This window comes from Oncorhynchus masou, chromosome 29 (assembly GCF_036934945.1).
Source record: "Oncorhynchus masou masou isolate Uvic2021 chromosome 29, UVic_Omas_1.1, whole genome shotgun sequence".
Lineage (NCBI taxonomy): Eukaryota > Metazoa > Chordata > Actinopteri > Salmoniformes > Salmonidae > Oncorhynchus > Oncorhynchus masou.
The window spans coordinates 37,181,551-37,194,822 of record NC_088240.1 but is presented as its reverse complement, the minus strand read 5'-3'; the positions used below and the strand labels follow the sequence as shown (position 1 = coordinate 37,194,822).

At 53.0% G+C, this 13,272-nt stretch overlaps 1 protein-coding gene across 1 annotated transcript in view; it reads left to right on the top strand.

Annotated features, from left to right (window-relative positions):
- LOC135519489 (alkyldihydroxyacetonephosphate synthase, peroxisomal-like) overlaps positions 1 to 13,272 on the top strand; it is a 53,750-nt gene that overhangs the window by 27,637 nt on the left and 12,841 nt on the right. Inside the window, exons 11-17 of the mRNA XM_064944720.1 lie at positions 5,108 to 5,235; positions 5,841 to 5,892; positions 9,381 to 9,457; positions 9,568 to 9,680; positions 11,090 to 11,159; positions 11,575 to 11,636; positions 12,591 to 12,680. Coding sequence (XP_064800792.1) covers positions 5,108 to 5,235; positions 5,841 to 5,892; positions 9,381 to 9,457; positions 9,568 to 9,680; positions 11,090 to 11,159; positions 11,575 to 11,636; positions 12,591 to 12,680 — 592 coding nt within the window. The remainder of the gene's footprint in view (positions 1 to 5,107; positions 5,236 to 5,840; positions 5,893 to 9,380; positions 9,458 to 9,567; positions 9,681 to 11,089; positions 11,160 to 11,574; positions 11,637 to 12,590; positions 12,681 to 13,272) is intronic.

Sequence of the window (13,272 nt, the reverse complement as noted above, 5' to 3'; positions counted from 1 at the left end):
TTCCCTCAGTCCGTCTCGCTCCCCCTCCTTCCTCCGTCCGTCTCGCTCCCTCCTTCCCTCCGTCCGTCCGTCTCGCTCCCTCCTTCCCTCCGTCCGTCTCGCTCCCTCCTTCCCTCCGTCCGTCTCGCTCCCTCCTTCCCTCCGTCCGTCTCGCTCCCTCCTTCCCTCCGTCCGTCTCGCTCCCTCCGTCCGTCTCGCTCCCTCCGTCCGTCTCGCTCCCTCCCTCCGTCCGTCTCGCTCCCTCCCTCCCTCCGTCCGTCTCGCTCCCTCCCTCCCTCCGTCCGTCTCGCTCCCTCCCTCCGTCCGTCTCGCTCCCTCCCTCCGTCCGTCCGTCTCGCTCCCTCCCTCCGTCCGTCCGTCCGTCTCGCTCCCTCCCTCCGTCCGTCTCGCTCCCTCCGTCCGTCCGTCCGTCTCGCTCCCTCCGTCCGTCCGTCTCGCTCCGTCCGTCCGTCCGTCTCGCTCCCTCCGTCCGTCCGTCTCGCTCCCTCCGTCCGTCCGTCCGTCTCGCTCCCTCCGTCCGTCCGTCCGTCTCGCTCCCTCCCTCCGTCCGTCCGTCTCGCTCCCTCCCTCCGTCCGTCCGTCTCTCGCTCCGTCCGTCCGTCTCGCTCCCTCCGTCCGTCCGTCTCGCTCCCTCCCTCCCTCCGTCTCGCTCCCTCCGTCCGTCCGTCTCGCTCCCTCCCCCCTCCGTCCGTCCGTCTCGCTCCCTCCGTCCGTCCGTCTCGCTCCCTCCGTCCGTCCGTCCGTCTCGCTCCCTCCGTCCGTCCGTCTCGCTCCGTCCGTCCGTCTCGCTCCCTCCGTCCGTCCGTCTCGCTCCCTCCGTCCGTCCGTCCGTCTCGCTCCCTCCGTCCGTCCGTCCGTCTGTCCGTCCCTCCCTCCCTCCGTCCGTCCGTCCGCTCCCTCCCTCCGTCCGTCCGTCTCGCTCCCTCCCTCCGTCCGTCCGTCCGTCTCGCTCCCTCCGTCCGTCCGTCTCGCTCCCTCCGTCCGTCCGTCCTCGCTCCCTCCCCGTCCGCTCCGTCTCCTCCCTCCGTCCGTCCGTCTCGCTCCCTCCCTCCCTCCGTCCGTCTCGCTCCCTCCCTCCGTCCTTCTCGCTCCTCCCTCCGTCCGTCTCGCTCCCTCCCTCCGTCCGTCTCCGCTCCCTCCGTCCCTCCGTCCGGCTCCCTCCCTCCCTCCGTCTCGCTCCCCCCTCCGTCCGTCTCGCTCCCTCCCTCCGTCTCGCTCCCTCCGTCCGTCCGTCTCGCTCCCTCCCTCCCTCCGTCCGTCTCGCTCCCTCCGTCCGTCCGTCTCGCTCCCTCCGTCCGTCCGTCTCGCTCCCTCCGTCCGTCCGTCTCGCTCCGTCCGTCCGTCCGTCTCGCTCCCTCCGTCCGTCCGTCTCGCTCCCTCCGTCCGTCCGTCTCGCTCCCTCCGTCCGTCCGTCCGTCTCGCTCCCTCCCTCCGTCCGTCCGTCTCGCTCCCTCCCTCCGTCCGTCCGTCTCGCTCCCTCCCTCCGTCCGTCCCGTCCGCTCCCTCCCTCCGTCCGTCCGTCCCTCCCTCCCCGTCCGTCCGTCCGTCCGTCTCGCTCCCTCCGTCCGTCCGTCTCGCTCCCTCCCTCCCTCCTCCGTCTCGCTCCCTCCGTCCGTCCGTCTCCCTCCCTCCCTCCGTCCGTCTCGCTCCCTCCCTCCGTCCTTCTCGCTCCCTCCGTCCGTCTCGCTCCCTCCCTCCGTCCGTCTCGCTCCCTCCGTCCCTCCGTCCGGCTCCCTCCCTCCCTCCGTCTCGCTCCCTCCCTCCGTCCGTCTCGCTCCCTCCGTCCGTCACGCTCCCTCCGTCCGTCTCGCTCCCTCCGTCCGTCTCCCTCCCTCCCTCCCTCCCTCAGTCCGTCTCGCTCCCTCATTCCCTCCGTCCGTCTCGCTCCCTCCTTCCCTCCGTCCGTCTCGCTCCCTCCCTCCCTCCGTCTGTCTCGCTCCCTCCGTCCGTCCGTCCGTCTCGCTCTGTCCGTCCGTCTCCCTCCGTCCGTCCGTCTCGCTCCCTCCCTCCCTCCGTCCGTCCGTCTCGCTCCCTCCCTCCGTCCGTCTCGCTCCCTCCCCGTCCGTCCGTCTCGCTCCCTCCCTCCGTCCGTCCGTCGCTCCCTCCCTCCGTCCGTCTCGCTCCCTCCGTCCGTCTCGTCCGTCTCGCTCCCTCCCTCCGTCCGTCTGTCCGCCCCTCCCTCCCTCCGTCCGTCTCCCTCCCTCCCTCCCTCCGTCCGTCTCGCTCCCTCCCTCCGTCCGTCTCGCTCCCTCCCTCCGTCCGTCGCGCTCCCTCCCTCCGTCCGTCCCTCCGCTCCCTCCCTCCGTCCGTCCGCGCTCCCTCCCCGTCCGTCCGTCTCGCTCCCTCCCTCCGTCCGTCTCCCTCCCTCCCTCCGTCCGTCCGCTCCCTCCCTCCGTCCGTCCCTCCGTCCGTCTCCGCTCCCTCCGTCCGTCCGTCCGTCCCTCGCTCCCTCCCTCCGTCCGTCCGTCTCGCTCCCTCCGTCCGTCCGTCTCGCTCCGTCCGTCCGTCTCGCTCCGTCCGTCCGTCTCGCTCCCTCCGTCCGTCCCGTCTCTCCCTCCGTCCGTCCGTCTCGCTCCCTCCCTCCGTCCGTCCGTCTCGCTCCCTCCCTCCGTCCGTCCGTCTCGCTCCCTCCCTCCGTCCGTCTCGCTCCCTCCCTCCCTCCGTCCGTCTCGCTCCCTCCGTCCGTCCGTCTCGCTCCCTCCCTCCCTCCGTCCGTCTCGCTCCCTCCCTCCCCGCCCGTCCTTCTCGCTCCCTCCGTCCGTCTCGCTCCCTCCCTCCGTCCGTCTCGCTCCCTCCGTCCGTCCGTCTCGCTCCCTCCGTCCGTCCGTCCGTCCGCTCCCTCCCTCCGTCCGTCTCGCTCCCTCCCTCCGTCCGTCTCGCTCCCTCCCTCCATCCGTCTCCCTCCCTCCCTCCCTCAGTCCGTCTCGCTCCCTCATTCCCTCCGTCCGTCTCGCTCCCTCCTTCCCTCCGTCCGTCTCCGTCCGCTCCCTCCGTCCGTCCGTCCGTCTCGCTCCGTCCGTCCGTCTCCCTCCGTCCGTCCGTCTCGCTCCCTCCGTCCGTCCGTCTCGCTCCCTCCCTCTGTCCGTCTCCCTCCCTCCCTCCGTCCGTCTCGCTCCCTCCCTCCGTCCGTCTCGCCCCTCCGTCCGTCTCGCTCCCTCCCTCCGTCCGTCTCGCTCCCTCCGTCCGTCTCGCTCCCTCCCTCGGTCCGTCTCGCTCCCTCCCTCCCTCCGTACGTCTCGCTCCCTCCCTCCCTCTGTCCGTCTCCCTCCCTCCCTCCGTCCGTCTCGCTCCCTCCCTCCGTCCGTCTCGCTCCCTCCCTCCGTCCGTCTCGCTCCCTCCCTCCGTCCGTCTCGCTCCCTCCCTCCGTCCGTCTCGCTCCCTCCCTCCGTCCGTCTCGCTCCCTCCCTCCGTCCGTCTCGCTCCCTCCCTCCGTCCGTCTCGCTCCCTCCCTCCGTCCGTCTCGCTGTCTCCCTCCCTCCGTCCGTCTCGCTCCCTCCCTCCGTCCGTCTCGCTCCCTCCGTCCGTCTCGCTCGCTCCCTCCGTCCGTCTCGCTCGCTCCGTCTCGCTCGCTCCGTCTCGCTCCCTCCGTCTCGCTCGCTCCGTCTCGCTCCCTCCCTCCATCTCGCTCCCTCCCTCCGTCTCGCTCTCCCCCCCCGTCTCGCTCGCCTCTGTGTGACGAGGCCCAGGGTATGTGCCGAGGGGTGATGATGGAGTTACGTTCTCGGTTGGGCCACTAGAGAGCAGCATGTGGCATGTAGTGTCACATTAAAGGGCTCATTAACGGTCCTGGCATGCACAGGACAGCCCCTAATGTATCTGGCTGTACAGACAACATGTCATCTCAATGGGACAACACTAATGCACATTACATCAGTCAAGTACACATTTACAGAATTACAGATTCATCTGAAGGAAAAGGTTCTGTATTTTTGAGATTTCAGAAAATGTTATTGATTTTGTTTTGAGGAAACGTGTGAATTCAGAGCCAATAATAGACCAAGACAATGTATGGTTCAACTTGACCTGACAGTATGTAATTATTGTGGATTTTTTCGTGTTCATAAACACTCATTTAGCCATTATCAAGACATCTGTTTTTTTTAATGGAAATAGTAATTAACAACAATATATTAAATGAAAAATCACATTTTGATTTCCTCCCGCAGAATTATTAACTGGTGACTCTGAGGTTATCACTATTTACGGTGATTAAGATGGTCTTTGTTTACAATCCTTTATAGAGCCAGTTACTGCATCTATACTCTCCATGGGATTTGTAAACAGAGCAAAGCAATACAGGATTCCTTTATTGGTGTGTTTACTGCGTAGTTAGTTTCATTAGTTGTCCATAGTTTGCCATTTGGGAGTCCGTCCATGTCAATAACATGCATCTGCATTCAAATTGTCATCCTTTTCTACAACCTCTTTGTTAGTTTTTCTGAAACACGGGAAATGGCGTTGTCTGTTTTGTTAGAGAACCTTCCTTAAGGGACTAGTACATCCCAAATGGCACCCTCTTCCTTCAATAGTGCACTACATTTTACCAGAGCCCTATGGGCACTGATAAGAAATAGTGCTCTATAAAGGGAATAGGGGTCCATTTTGGACATAGACATTCTTGCGGCAGGGAAAATTCTACGTGGAACATGACACGTAAAAGCTACAGACACAGTGGATACTTTGTGGGGTCAGAGGTTAGCTGGGAACCCTGGGCGACATGTCATGGGCGCCTGGTGTTGGCCTTCCTTTGATATGGACCGGTTTTATTTCCTCGATAAATCTCATTGGTCTCCTGTGAGCAGCATGAAGCCAGATCACAAGAGGTGAAAGGTGACACACAGGTCACCACCAGTGATGTGGTGGTAAAGAAACCAGGTGGATGAACGCTTGCACAAAACCAAATGTAAAAGGTGCGGAAACGGCGTTTTTACATGTGGTTACCCTCCACTACGCCACTGGTCGTCACCAACCCAGTTGGTTAAGTCAGGCATTACCGCTTCAATTGTCAATCAAACCTAACCCCAACCAATGCCGGGCTATTGTTTCGAAATCGTTATTGTGTGAGAAGCTTGGTTTCTATTGTGTGTTCCCTTGTGTTTTCCCCTAGGAACTCTTGGTGTGGTTACCGAGGTAACGATGAAGATCCGGCCAATCCCCGAGTACCAGAAGTACGGCTCGGTGGTCTTCCCAAACTTTGAGGCGGGAGTGGCCTGCTTACGAGAGGTAGCCAAGCAGGTAAAGACCATTTACCATCTTGTGTTGAGTGTTTGTACAATGTAACCTATAGGCTACATTATAATAACAATGAGAACAGTAGCTAAACTATGCAGGTATTGAGCAGTGCAGATCAATGCAATACTGTAGTGTACAAACAAAGGGGTCAGATAATGATGGGCAGATCTCCAATTCTGGGAAGGAATTAATTTGAATGATAATGAAGACCATAATAACGAATAAGCTACCTCTTTTCACTCTTACTGGGCAGTGCTGATGCAACCATTATCGATGACTACAAGCATATAATTTGTGCAGCTCCGTTCGTAACAGAAATGAGTCAGTACACTAGTATAGCACACAATTTAAGGTATCGACCATTGAGCCGTGGCTTTTCGTGTACGGGGATCCACACACTACCAGGAATGTCTGCTCATGTCTACAGGTTGTGTATTATTGTGTGACAAATGTCATTTCAAAGGTTTTTCCTCTAAATTACGAAACGTAATGCAGGTTCAACTTTCACTAGGGAAATTACTCAAATAAAGTGTGGGATGGGGAAATGTTCACAAAATAAAATGAGACATGCTCCTAAATTATACATTTTCTCCCCCCCCCCCCCCAAGAGGTGTGCACCTGCATCCATCCGGCTCATGGATAACGAACAGTTTCAGTTTGGTAAGTCATCAATCAAAACCCTGCCATTTCATCTCTGGAAAGACATCTACATTGTGTGTATAAAACATCAGAACACCTTCCTAATATTGAGTTGCACCCCCACCCCACTTTTACCCTCAGAACAGCCTCAATTTGTCAGGGCATGGACTCTTCAAGGTGTTGATAGTGTTCCACAGGGATGCTGGCCCATGTAGACCCCAATGCTTCCCACCGTTGTGTTAAGTTGGACGGGCGTCCTTTGGGTAGTGGACCATTCTCGATAACCACAGGAAACTGTTGAGCGTGAAAAACCCAGCAGCGTTGCAGTTCTTGACACAAACCGTTGCACCTGGCACCTACTACCATACCCTGTTCAAAGTCACTTCAATCTTTTTTCGTCTTGCCCATTCACCTTCTGAATGGCACACATACACAATCCATGTCTCGGCTTAACAATTCCTTCTTTTAACCTGTGTCCTCCAATTCATCTACACTGATTGAAGTGGATTTAACAAGTGGCATCAGGCCTCCCGGGTGGCGCAGTGGTTAAGGGCGCTGTACTGCAGCACCAGCTGTGCCATCAGAGACTCTGGGTTCGCGCCCAGACTCTGTCGTAACCGGCCGCGACCGGGAGGTCCGTGGGGCGATGCACAATTGGCCTAGCATCGTCCGGGTTAGGGAGGGCTTGGTCGGTAGGGAAATCCTTGTCTCATCGCGTACCAGCGACTCCTGTGGTGGGCCGGGCGCAGTGCGCTCTAACCAAAGTTGCCAGGAAGCCAGCCGCACATTGGTGCGGCTGTCTTCCGGGTTGGATGCGCGCTGTGTTAAGAAGCAGCGCGGCTGGTTGGGTTGTGTATCGGAGGACGCATGACTTTCAACCTTCGTCTCTCCCGAGCCCGTACGGGAGTTGTAGCGATGAGACAAGATAGTAGCTGCTACAACAATTGGACACCACGAAATTGGGGAGAAAAAGGGGTAAAAATTAAATTAAAATAAAATAAAAACAAGTGGCATCAATAAGCGATCATGGCGTTCACCTGGTCAGTCTGTCATGGAAAGACTTAATAATGTTTTGTACACTCAGTGTGTCTTTGTTTAACACGGGAGCTCAAAGTGAAGTATATTTTTCTTGAGGTCTGGGGGAATGTATCAGGCGTTGGTGCCCGACATGCTCTCTGGCTCCACATGTGGCCTGTGCTGTGTGGCTGACCTGGTTTCCATTTCTAAGTAATTCCCTCTAGTTCCCTCCACAGTTCACCCCCCCCCCCTGTAGCCTTTCTCAAACAAGGCTGGAATTTGAGTACCTTCTAGTGATGGAGATCGATATCCATATTGGGATATTATTTTTCATGATATATTGCATCGTTTTGACAATAACGCAATATTATTTCTGCGCTAGTTGGCTGTACCTGCACCAAAACTCCTTCATAGCCTTTTCTCCATCTTCTTTTTAAATAGGGAGACCGTTTGTTTTCAGCACTTTTATTTCTATGACTGATCAAAACTCGTTTTCTCATGTCTCTCTCTGTCCCACTGCAGCAGACATATATTGAGGAATATGTTTGGAACGTGGAATCTCAATAAAATCACAGTATCGCAATGCATGTAGAATCACAATATATATCGTATCGGCACCTAAGTATCGTGATAATATCATATCGCGAGGTCCCCGGCAATTCCCAGCTTGAGTCTATGCCATGTCTTTCTGCTCAATCATTGTATTTTGAAAATGGTCTAATTCCTTGAATCTGACGTTCTTTTTAATTGCCATTTGGCCTGGTTTTGTGTGAGGCTCCCCCCCCCCCCCCCCCAACTTTAATCCATTAGAGGAAAGAATGCAGTATTGGCAACGTTTCTTCATGTATGCTTTTTTTCCCCGTCTACTGCATTGCATTAAGTTAAATGTAGTGTTATTTCAGCAGAGTATCTAGCTACACACACACACACACACACACACACACGTGACTCGTGGACTGAAGCCCAATGAAAAATGACCTTGGCAACAATTAAGCAGTTGTTATATTGAAGTTTTACAATATTTTTCTCGAGGTCTGGGGGAATGTATCAGGCGTTGGTGCCCGACATCTTTGTAAAGTTCTTCAGTCTCCTGGGATCTCATTAGTCTCCCTTACATTCCCACTTTTCACCGAGTGAGCACTTCTTAGCATTAAGCAGGCAAGATGAAGCGACCAGGTTTCTCACTAATAACGTAACCTCAGTCTGGACTGATAGGATACCTTCTTGGACTTATTAGTGCCTTCCCAGCGAACCGGGAACATTCCCAGGATATTAGCCAACATTCTCATTAAGTTCTAGTTAGATAAAATCCTAACATTAGCATGATAACATTCAAATGTTTTTGGTTTAAAAAAAATAATTTAAACATTTAAAAAAAAAGTGTTTTAATGTTTTAAATGAGATATTCTTGGAATGTTCTAGCATCCACTAAAATGTTGTGCACAACGTCTATATCAACCACCACAGAACGTTTTTTATTTATTTATTAGGTTTCCAGGTAATGTAACAGAATGTGTTCTGTGAATGTTCTTGCAACGTCAGGCAAATGTTTTCTACAAACACTGTATAATCATCAGCACACCTGTACAGTTTTGGTGTTATTAGAACGTTTTGGGGGCAATCTAATGAATGTAGGGGGAATGTTCACAGAACCAGTTTTTGTTTGCTGGGTTGCCTTCCCTTTTAATTCCCCTGGCTGCTAAGTGAAGGGATCTGATGTATTCAATGGGCCTGCTCATTTCCGAATTGTACAAAGTAAAATATATAAAATATAGGGGCCACTTATCTCAATACGCTAGTATGATGAATATGGCAAGTGGTATGTTAGCCGTTGACATGCATTAAATGAGCAAAAGGCCGACTGGGGGGGAAATGACACACTGTATGTATAATCCCTCTCCTCTCTGGTCGTTGAGTATTTAATTAATGAGCGTGATGGCTGCGGGAGACCGAAAGACCCACAATCAAATTTGGAATGGAAACAATTGGAACACTAAGTGATGAAGAGACTGTGAGACGGAGGGGAAAGAAACGAAGTGTTCAGTCTCCACAGAGGCACCCAGGACTCTCCCCCACTGTGATTGATAACCATCCCATCGGCTCCAGACCCTCACTTTAGCTTGTCCACAGGCGCTTTGTGTGTCCGATCACGAATAAATCAAAACGTGCGGTGGCTGAGGAAGACGGATATGGCCGTGTCAAGCCCACTTCCCCTCGGAAACCCACTGATTTATTGTCCCTGTCGCAGGCACTTGTAAAGTTATTCAAATGTTACCATTTATTTTCCTCCTTTTGTTTCCACACCTAAATAAATGTGACTCAGTTGCCATGTTAGTCCTGGAGGAAACAGGCAGGAGATGGGTGGGCTGAGTGTGACCAAATGTGTGTATAAACGATATCGGTAGTTCCTCTAAACTGTATTGTCCAAAAGAGAAAAGGCAGAGGTCCACTTGGCTTTTGAGTTAAGGGACTTGGCCCTTCTGTTTCTACAGGTCATGCCCTGAAACCTCAAGTGTCGTCCATTTTCACAAATTTTGTGGAAGGGTTAAAGAAATTCTACATCACCAAGGTAATTCTTAATGATTTGGCAGAAATACTACTCCTCATTTCTCTTTTGTATGTCATTTGTACTTCCTGGAAAGGGTTAAACCAATTTTACTTCCCTGTTTTTTTCCCCAGTTCAAAGGTTTCGACCCCCACCAGTTGGTTGTTGCCACCCTGCTGTTCGAAGGGGACCGCGAGAGGGTCTTGCAGCATGAAAAACAAGTTTACGACATTGCTGCAACATTTGGGTAAGTAGCCCCCATTTCCTTCTCTCAGGTCAGCAGATGTTACCCAACATGCATCCTAAATTTGTGAGGGTTAAATTCCCCCCTTTTATTCTGGGAGACTGTCTTCAGTGCACAGGTTACATACAACACAAGACAAAACCACAGTTGGTACCTGGTACACTCCTCATTGTGAGAAATCTGCCTTAGGCCTTGCTTAGAGGCATTCCATTTCCATAGTGGAAGAGCTTGGCCCCTCAGGCTGAAGGTGGTGTGTTTTGAACCAATCTAAGACCAAGTATAAAGAGCAGCGTGATGGATCACCTGTGGCCGTCCTCCTGTCAGACCTACTTTGGTGTGTGTGTGGTGGTGGGGTGGGGGGGCTATTCTGATTGATTGTAAGGCAGATCAATAGAGGCCCTGGTGGAAATAAGTGATCTATCAGCCTGAAAGGGATGCGATCTCTCCATTCTGTATGTGTGCACCTTAACTACAATAGCAACAAACCTGGGTTCCTCATAGTTCCCCAACACGTTCAATTCACCTGCACTCGTGGAATTCTGGAGACATTCCTTCGCTCTTCTAACAACCCCGTATACAACTGAAAGGCCCAAAGTAATCGATTCGAAATACAAAAGTGTGTTGTCGGGTGTAGTGCCACAGAGGTCAGCGAGTAGGGACTTGGCGACGAAGCATTGCTGTAAGGCCCATGTCTGATGTGCCTGGGGGCCTACGCTGGGCTGGGGGTCCCACCCTGACCAGAACCACACTGTTCCACACCATTAAAGAGGAATCGGAACATACTGTAGCAAATAACTCACTACTTCATCCCCCTGAACACACCTCATCCGCTCTGTACCTAGTCATCATAAACAAACCTTTCATGAAAACACTGGACCCATGAGAAATACCGTTATTGTCTTGGTGACCCTATGGATTGTGTATTAGTGTTGCTCCTTGGCCCAGTGCACAGCTTCCAGTCCATTCCTCAGGTCACTGGCTTTGTGCCCTCAGGTGTTATCCTGACCGATTTCACAAGTTTAATCATTGAAAAGGCCTCACCTACCAGGCAGTGTGTTGTGTTTTTTAGTTTTTCCATCATCACTTGTTGAGAGCCTGTGATCGATTGGGTGGGTCTGTAAGGGATATTGTCTTCTGGTTTTAAGAAATTTGGGGAGAAATTACAGGTAAATCAATTTAGTGATTTCTTAATGAGTGCGTCCTGATTTAATTTGGGTTGTTGGTTGAAAATGTTATTACCCGTGGTGGGTGATGGATGTGTGGTTGACCCGCAGGGAGGCACAGAGCGGCAATCATTGATTTGAACATTGTGGCAGTGAATGGTACTGATGGGCATCACAGGCAGCTGTGGTCAGGGAGAGATGACAGGGCCCGAAAGGAACCTGTTAAATATTTAACTTATCTTTTTCCAGGGGCCTGGCAGCTGGAGAGGACAATGGACAGAGAGGCTACATTCTGACCTTCGTCATCGCTTACCTCCGGGTGGGTCACTTCTCCCCCTCTTCTCCTCTATTCTGCCATACTCTCCTAGTGTCCAGAGACAGCTCGGGGAGGGGGGGGGGCGCACTGCTCACAGGGGCAGATAGAGACCTCTGTCAGCTGATAGGATAGAAGGAACATGCACACAAAGGCTGCAGAATGTGACCTCTGAGATATCTGGCGCCTCTGTTCAGCCACGGATGTCATGTTGTCATTCGAGGAATCTGGACATGAGCAATTGACAGTGAAAAGCTCTTTTCCTCACGCGAAGTGTGAAACACTAAGCTATATTGTGTGCCTCTTTTATTTGACTTCCAATAATAGTTATTTTATTTGATCATATATTGTCACCTTCTCAAATCCAAGCCCTGTGCTATTATGTTCTACTTCAGCATTTGTCTTGCGGTGTATTTAACAGGACTTGGGGATGGACTACTACGTGGTCGCAGAATCATTTGAGACATCGGTGCCTTGGGACAGGTAAAGACAAGGATGGCAGCTTGTTTAACCTTTGTGAATGAATGAGTGTCTCTGAACTGGTGTGACAATTCGACATCATCACTCTCTTCCCACACAGTCAGTTTGAAGAGCCCCAAAGACAAGTATCTCAACCCCCACTCCCTCTCTGACATTCACCTTCATGCCTGCCTCCTCCCTCCATTAACTGGCTGTGCGTGGGAGGGAAGCCTGCCTCTCCAGCCCCAGCCTGACTCTGTGCAGGGGGAGCGACAGGGAAAGAGGGAGGCATGGCCAGTGTGATGCATTCATGTGTGCTGCTGGGTGTGAGATTGAACATGAATATCCAACATACAGTGTTGGAAATTCAGTGTTAAAAAAAAACGTTCCCATTATGAAACCACACATTTCTTCCCAAAGAAATGACTGACTCCCTTGCACCTTAAAGCGATATCTCAGGAGAGTACACCCCCCCCACCCTTTCACAGACACACGGGCAGACACACACACGCGGACACCAACACACACGCGTGCTCAGCACCCCACTGTGTAGACTGCCTGATGGGGGTTAGCGGGCGAGCATATGTTCAGGGCTCATTACCCCTCTTCCTCCTCCATCTCTCCACACTAGGCTGCACATGCCTGGGAGTGACGGCCATTAGAGAACAGAGTGAGCCAGTCTCTCCCAGCTACAAATACCTAGCACTACAGTCTCCATAATGGTGTGAGGTTCTCCACCTTGTCTGTCTCTCTGTCTGTGTACCCCACAGTGCAGGGCCAGAGGCCTTCTCTTCACATAACTCTCAACGGCTCAGCTCCACCTGTCGTACTGGGTTAAATGATAGGGCTGTACACCCTATTCCCTATATAGTGCCTTACTGGGTCTCAGACAGGGCTTTCAACATGTCCTAACAGTCTGCTACTCTTCAGGAGAACATGCTAGTCTTAATGTTTCTCTCTCCTGTTGTCTTTCTTCAGGGTGTTGGACCTTTGCCGGAATGTCAAAGAGCGTATTAACCGAGAGTGTAAAGAGCGAGGGGTCCAGTTTCAACCCTTGACCTCATGCAGGTACGTTTAGGAAGAGACCTTTCAACCGTCTTGGTTTCCGAGCGACAACACACTTGCTGACATCGTGGAGATCATGTTAAAAAAAAATCCTCGACATGTACCTCTGCATCTCTAACTCCATGATTCAACTTGTGTACATATTTGACCGGTGTGGTTGATCATATCCTATGATTAGATCTTCTAAAACGTGTTCCCTGCTATGAGTGGGCCAGTAGTGTGTGCGCGCAGGCAAGAGAGGAGTCCTGTGTGACCTTCCCCTGTGTGACCTGGCCACACACGCACAGACTGCCTGCTCCTTGCTCACTGTGGACAGATTAGGCCCCAACCTGATTAGGCTTCAGCCATTTATTTCCCGCCTGCAGTCTGTCACATGATTGATTTGCCCATTTAACCTCTAGAAGCCAGTACACCCTCCGAGCGATGGGCCACGTCACAGGAACAACAGCTCTTCCCACAACTCCTCAAGAGACGGGGGGCTAGAGAAACACAGAGAGGAGACGGGGGGCTAGAGAAAAACACAGAGGAGACGGGGGGCTAGAGAAACACAGAGAGGAGACTGGGGGGCTAGAGAAACACAGAGAGGAGACTGGGG